The following is a 6,907-nucleotide window of genomic DNA, read 5'->3' as shown; positions in this document are numbered from 1 at the left end:
CAGAAAAACAAACAAAACAAACTGGAAAAAAATAAACTCTTCACCGGCATCCATTTTTAAAGTATATAAAAAACAGAGAGGGAGATTAAAAAAACCAATTGTTCTGGAATTGTTTTTGTTTTTTTTTTTTTTAACGTAAAGAGATAGTGAGACAACGTGCGATAGGGTATTATTATAATGCGATGAAAAACGTGCAAATGTTTACATTACTAAAAATAAAATTTAAAAAAGAAAATCTATCGGAAGAGAATAAATAAAATCCTAAAATATTTTGGAATTTCGTAAAACTTTCTGGCAAAAATACTCAAACGAACGCCTCCTGTATTTGTTAATCGACACACGTTTTATGTAAATCTTACTTAAACTTAATCAATTAAAAAAAAATCCCTTCAACAAATACATGTAATTGTTCACAATGATAATGTCAGATTGCTCCATATTATTTGGAAATATAATTGTCGATTTTCTCGTATAATAAAAAAAAATTGATTTTGTTTTTTTGTGTGTTTGTGTCACATAATTTCGCCGGGGAGCCAGACAGAAGCATAACAAATACCGAAATGTTGCGGACGGAAAAGAACAAAATAAAAATCACTTTACAATTGCAAAAAAACAAGAAAAAAAAACATTTAATGTGTACATCCAACCAAAACAACTAAACAGACTTACTCTTTGCAACTGATTATTTATATATAATAGGAATCTAAGACGTTTTTATTACAGCTGCTATTCAAAACTACTGTAAATATTATATATAAATGTTTGTTTTTGTTCGTATTTTCTTTTCGTTTCGTTTTCTTTCTTTTTGATTTTTACGCGTAGATAAAAAAGAGTTAAAAAAGAAGAGAAATTTGAAAAAGAAAAACCGAATTGAGAATATTACAATGAACGCGATTCAGTTATGATGTGGTCTTTTTTGTAGAAATTTAGAACTTTAAACATAAAAACCTAAAATTAATGAACACAGAAAAAATAAATTAAAAATAAACAAAGAGAAAAGTGAAACTAAAAAAAATAAATTTGTAAATCATCACAACACAAAAAAAAACTTAAAAATAATTGAAGAAAAAAATTGCCATGCTGGTGGTTATAGAAAAGTATTGATTTTGTAAGCTGCTTTTTCATTCATTGCATTACAAGCAGAACATGTATTACATAAACGTATGAATTAAGTCTCCATTACAGTGATTACCATGTCGGACATTCCTACTACAGATCTGATTTATTACGATGCGACATATTAATTTTGTGTGAGTTTCCGAATTGTCCGATCGATTCGAAAAACATCAAACATAAGTTGGTTGATACTCAACTGTTGCGATGACCAGTGTCTAATTAATGGCAAACCAGGCAGTGTCTAATTAATGGCAAATTTGAGAAATTTCAACCTACACAGAACTGACGAGCTCTGTGCGACGAAACCGTGCTTTTCAAAATCCAAACGCTTCTTGCGAGGCAATCAGCATGTCATAATCATTTACATAATTCGGAATTAAATAAATGAAAGGTCAGGTTTATGTGGACCTTACACGACAACCGGACCTCCTTTCAATTTTTAATCTCATATTATGTAAATGACTGTTACATTCACCTAAAATTGGCTCGGTTTGCAAGATCCGAAGCTACTACGCTAAGTCTTGAGCGCAAGGTAGTAGTGTAAGACATGCTCCACAATCGGTATCGAAAATTTACTATTTCGTGCCCTTGAACGAGTCCCTGAAGTGTATCGGACGATTTTTGTTTCAAGTGGATTTGAAAGCGAAACTAATATTTTGTTCGAATAATTCAAGATCGAATAGTCCCCGTTGCGATACTCACTTTGGTGTGGACTGATCTTCCTTTTTTCTTCTTTCCTCGTTTTTCACATCATAAACTTTAAATGCCCGAGAAGTTTTTTTTCCTTTGAAAGAAACGTAAACAAATCTACATAAAAAAATGGAAACAAAAGATAATGTTGCATCAGTTGGTTGAAGTGAATGATTTGAACGATAAACAATTTCCGTAAAAATTCTAAATAAAATACAAAACATAAATGATTGTTATGTACACACTTCAAACACAACTGAAAATTCCCCCCCAAAATGTAAAACCGAATTTTGCGCCGATTTTTATTTTTAACAAGAAAAAAACAATTGTGTATTTTAACAAGAATTTAGGTAACAATAAAACAACAATGTAAGAGAAAAACAAATTAATTTTTTTTGTAACACTTGTAGTGTGACTGTAGGATGTAGGTAGATGCAAGAAGAATGGAAAACGAACGATCGGCGACCAAGCATTAAATTCCGCATTCCAAGAGGTGAGTTGTTTATTGTTGTCATTGATCGTTGTGCACTGTGTATTTAATGTCCACATCTATTTTCTAAAAAAGGTAAATCCATTTTTACTTCTACGACCTTAACATTGTCGCATAAATTTACCGATTATTATACGAAAGAAGAATCCATTGCGAGTCTGTTGTTCAAAATATAATGATATGGGTCGGTCCAACCGATGCAGCTCTTTTTCCACTTAACGATCACGATTCACTTCTCCAGTGGATAATTTGCGTGCCACGAGAATGCTCCTTTCGGTCCAGTTATCGCACCGAAATCCAGATAATCGTCACCGAAAGCATCCACTTCGTAGAATTTTTGTTGCTCGTCATCCGATTCGACGTCTAAGAATATTTTTTGTTTATTTCTGTTGGATTATTCAATTCAATTATTTCACCTTCAGAAGCGTTTTCTTTACTTTCGTTACTTTCTTTACTCGAAACTGGTCGACCGGCGATCGTGTCCATTGTATAAAGTAGAACACAGCAAATAATGACAATCTATGGAATAAAGATGGTTTAGTGAAGCAATTAGAAATTGGAAAATAAATGATCAACCTTAAGAGTGAACATGATTCGTTTTGTCAAATCAACGCTTTTTATCAACTTTGATCTGATCGAAGTGTGATCAACTGTAGTGCCCACGATTTATTGAAATTTATTTGTGCAAACGAGTGAATTTATTACTTCGATTTTCCATTTCTCTTCTGTCCGTCTTTTTCATCATCTTTTTTCGTTAGTGTGTAAGTTGGTATACGATCAACGAACCAGATGTTGGCGTTTTTGTGTTTTTCAATCATTAAAATTTTATTTGTTTTTCTTTGGCTAACTGCATATTTTCACGTATTTAACACAAAAATGTGAGAACGCTAAAAGCTAACCGGCTAATATCAAAATTTCACAGACGGCAACCACATAATTCGGGTAGTAATCAAATCTATTACTTCATTTGAACCTAAGTATTTTTGACCGACTGAAATAAGTTTTCTTTTCATTTTAACCTTTATTCTGCTATTCAATATAAAACGACGTTCAATAGCTAGAGCTCATTATTATTTTGTGTCGTCGATGTCGATAACAAATGATATAACCGTCCGTATAAAGTTGTGTTCTAAATTTGTTTTTTCAGTGACATCAATTCTAACCAGCTCTAAAATTGTAAGAAAACTTTTGTGTTCGTGAAATTGATCGTAGGCCTTACAACATTTGTGATCTAAGACAGACCTTATTACTGAACTAAATTGCTAGTTCAATCGGAAATTGAATTCATTTGTAACTTTGGCCTTTCTCTTGAATTTGGATTTTCGACTCAATTTCTCGGCAGATCGTTTTTTAACAACGATTTCAAGTGCTAACAGTGTGACACTGGCAACAATTCCTATGAAGAGAATGTACAGAGCCGTCGAGAAGTGAATAATATCCACCGGAGTAACAATAACTTCTGAAATTTCACATTTCGGCCGAGTGCCATAAAAGATGTCGTTGTAGTATGATAGCAATCCTGTCTCGGAGATCCTTCGAAGTCTGCAGAGTAAATAGCAAATTAGAAGCGCTGTCACATTATTTTTTGCAGCTTGATGAACATACGCAATCTTAACCAGTTCTCTAAATTCCGACTTATTGGGTAAAACAGGTCCCGCAGCAACTTTCGGAATGTAAGCAATGTCCTGTAAATCACATTTCTCCGAGTCGGTCAACGTATCTAAAAGACATTCAAAACCTTGGTTCAATTTTTAGAATTTCACAAAGAGCAACAAAATCTGAAACCTTTCAGTATTAGGTAAGCATAGCTCCCTGAGAATTTGAATTACATTAGTATTTGAAATCAGAAGTGATGATTGAGAGGATGGGCCTTGATGGGTTGATTTAAACAAATTAACAAACCGTCAGTGTTAAAGGCGAATCCACCTATAAAACACAAATGTTGAATGATCTTATTACTTAGTGGTACAATAGGTTGGAATGGTACCATTCTTCAGCAATTTCAACCCGGTACCTGCAGGCATTATTGTGCGTTCAGGATGTTCCATGATCTTCTTGTACAACAGTACAGTTGATTCTTCTTGTGCATATTGGAAATTGTTTATGACGTACGGTTGTTCATCCTGACCGAACGAAAGCGGACTGTTCAGCAATTGTTTCATTGTCTTAATATTCTTTGGTGCTTCAATAAGTAAAGAGCCAACGATAAAGGAAGAATAGAATTGATAAACCAGTAATGCGAATGCGAGTACCGCGACGACTAATATCCGAGATGACGTTAGAACAATATTTCCTGAATAACCTACATCAGAACCAAAATTTCATCCTACCACTGAACTCCAATGAGCCAGATATTTGTGCGTTCTCACCTTGCTGAAAAATGAATCCGATCATCATCAGAATTGAGTTGGAAAAAGTATCTTCGTTGGCCCGTTTCACATGTAAAGCTGATTTGACTTTCTTGTGATTCTCTACCGAGAAAATATTCCAAATAATGCACGCACTACATACCACTAATACAACTATTGCGTACCACAAATTTGATCGAAAGGGTAAAGTGAATGCGTTCGACGGTATCGATTTTGGATGTCGAAATATAAATAGAATTCTGAAAAAGTTACTTTTTCGAGTTGAAATGTCGGTAAGTGAAATGAAATCTGATACTGAGCATGGTACGAGTGCGTAGTGTGTTCAACCACTCCATATCGATCATCCTCCCATCTTAACGGAGTTAGACCAAAATCAACTTTTCTTCGTTTAACCAAATCGATTGCACCATGCCAGTTATGTGACGCATCTAAATGTGCGTAAAACTCTGCTACCCGGACCTGCACTTTTAAGTTGTAGATGTCTTCAATTAACGTAAATAAACGATAGTTAATTCGTCCTAGGTTATTGACATATGGATAGTCGTTGGATTGAAGGTGTTCCAAAAATGTAACGTTCTCAGGAATATTCCTAAGCTGCAATCGAAAAATGTATTTTATGCCACTCAGCATCATAATATGCAAAATTTAGATGCCCCTGTGGCATAAAACGGTCTATGAATCTCGGTGCAAAGTACTTTATTAGGCTCCCGATGTGTTACACATCTAAAGCCTAATAAAGGACTTCACACTCGATGTCATAAAACTGTTCCGCATTTTGATAGCTATTTTCTTAAAACAATTTTTCCACTTACTGTTACTACAGATGTGAATGTAAGTCCCCGAAAATTGCGCCGTCTTTCCGTTTTTGTCTGCTCATTAAGCTGTATAACTAAACCAGTCAATTTGCTCCAATGGCCCATACGTGTCACATTAAGCCCGTCACGTTCGGAACGTGGATTATAAATTTCATAAACGTCATAATCGTAACGGTCATTATCGATATCCGAAGGAACAACTAAGGTAATTTCGGCATCGACGTTTATGTTTTGACGACTCAAAATACCGTAAGACTCGTTCAAACTAAAGGTGAACATTAACCAACTCCTTTCGTAATGAAAAAGTCGTCGTTTTGAAATCTCTCTCAGAAATGGATCAGCCTGATTGCAATCTAAGTCCATGACAACGCAGTGCACACCACTTAAGCGAACGAAAAATTGGTCATAGTCAAACGAAGCAAATTCGTTTTCAGATATGTCCACAACATTCATCCAAATTCCTTGATGTTGTGCAGTAAATACTGCCCCGTTTGGGTCAATATTCGGACGGCTTAGGCATGAAACCAACAATAAGGTTTTGAAATTGTTGTCATGAAGATAGTCTTTAATAACGCTGGTAGTCGGGCTCACAGTCTGCGATTCAGAATCATTTATAATACACCCGAGGACAAGTAGCGACTGTACAATCATTTTGGTTACACTGAACTAAGCGACAGCTATTACAAAGTATTGCATGAGTTTTACTATCGGAACCATCGGAACGTAACTACATCCAATGATTGACAACTCAATTACTCCAATTATGTATTCAAAACAGGCAATGACAATCAGCAATCTTTATTTAAAATCTAACTAAATACTAAAAGGAACATCACTTAAATAAATATGCTAGTTGTAAGCTATTATAACTTCAATGAAAAATTGTAACTGTTGAAAAACGTCTTTACCACCTTTGTTTGCTAGGTACTCGATGTTGAGGTTTTTTTTTCATTTCAAGGCACCCAATATTTTACAGAATTCCAGCATTTAAGTCAGTCCACACTGAGCTAAATCGAAAGGTATCGAATCGAGTAAGCGAGTAGAGAACCGAAGAATTTAATAAAAGGAAGCGTGAGCTTCCTAAAAGCCACAAGATTAAGGGGACCATAATTTTGAGGCTCGAGAAATTATTAAAGTTTCTGGCATCAGTTTTACCATTTGTCACTACCTCTTCCCGCTGCCACTTATGCCTTTTGTGCCCTTTTCATTTATTTATTCTCGATTGGATTGACAACTGTAAGCGTTCGTGCCGTAAAACTATTTCTATTTCTAAGAAAAAAAGCGACAACAATCATTATAGACTATTATGACCAGAGCGAGAGTTCCGAAGACCAGTTAATTACAACTTGCCTTGGGGTACTTGTCAGTGCATAATTTCATATAAATTTTTGACATATGCACCTAGGGAAGTTAAAATAACTGATCCA

At 34.7% G+C, this 6,907-nt stretch overlaps 1 protein-coding gene and 2 long non-coding RNA genes across 3 annotated transcripts; all 3 read right to left on the bottom strand.

The window, feature by feature from the left end:
* Positions 1-1,746: 1,746 nt before the first annotated feature.
* Positions 1,747-3,128, bottom strand: LOC119077094. Its single transcript, XR_005087745.1, has 4 exons — positions 2,873-3,128; positions 2,713-2,815; positions 2,421-2,659; positions 1,747-2,362 (listed from the first exon to the last, which is right to left on the bottom strand). It is a non-coding gene; the product is annotated as an uncharacterized LOC119077094 (long non-coding RNA).
* Positions 3,129-3,712: 584 nt separating this feature from the next.
* Positions 3,713-4,159, bottom strand: LOC119077096. The gene is made up of 3 exons (XR_005087746.1): positions 4,082-4,159; positions 3,902-4,016; positions 3,713-3,838 (listed from the first exon to the last, which is right to left on the bottom strand). It is a non-coding gene; the product is annotated as an uncharacterized LOC119077096 (long non-coding RNA).
* Positions 4,160-4,163: 4 nt separating this feature from the next.
* Positions 4,164-5,768, bottom strand: LOC119075564 (the record flags this gene model as incomplete). The annotated part of the gene is made up of 5 exons (XM_037182032.1): positions 5,478-5,768; positions 4,961-5,259; positions 4,666-4,904; positions 4,284-4,598; positions 4,164-4,222 (listed from the first exon to the last, which is right to left on the bottom strand). Coding segments are annotated over exons 1-5 (1,194 nt in total), but the record flags the coding sequence as incomplete, so codon positions are not given.
* Positions 5,769-6,907: the final 1,139 nt, after the last annotated feature.

This window comes from Bradysia coprophila, unplaced genomic scaffold, assembly GCF_014529535.1.
Source record: "Bradysia coprophila strain Holo2 unplaced genomic scaffold, BU_Bcop_v1 contig_232, whole genome shotgun sequence".
Taxonomy (NCBI): Eukaryota; Metazoa; Arthropoda; class Insecta; order Diptera; family Sciaridae; genus Bradysia; species Bradysia coprophila.
The sequence above is the reverse complement of the archived record's forward strand: the minus strand, read 5'-3'. Positions and strand labels throughout refer to the sequence as shown.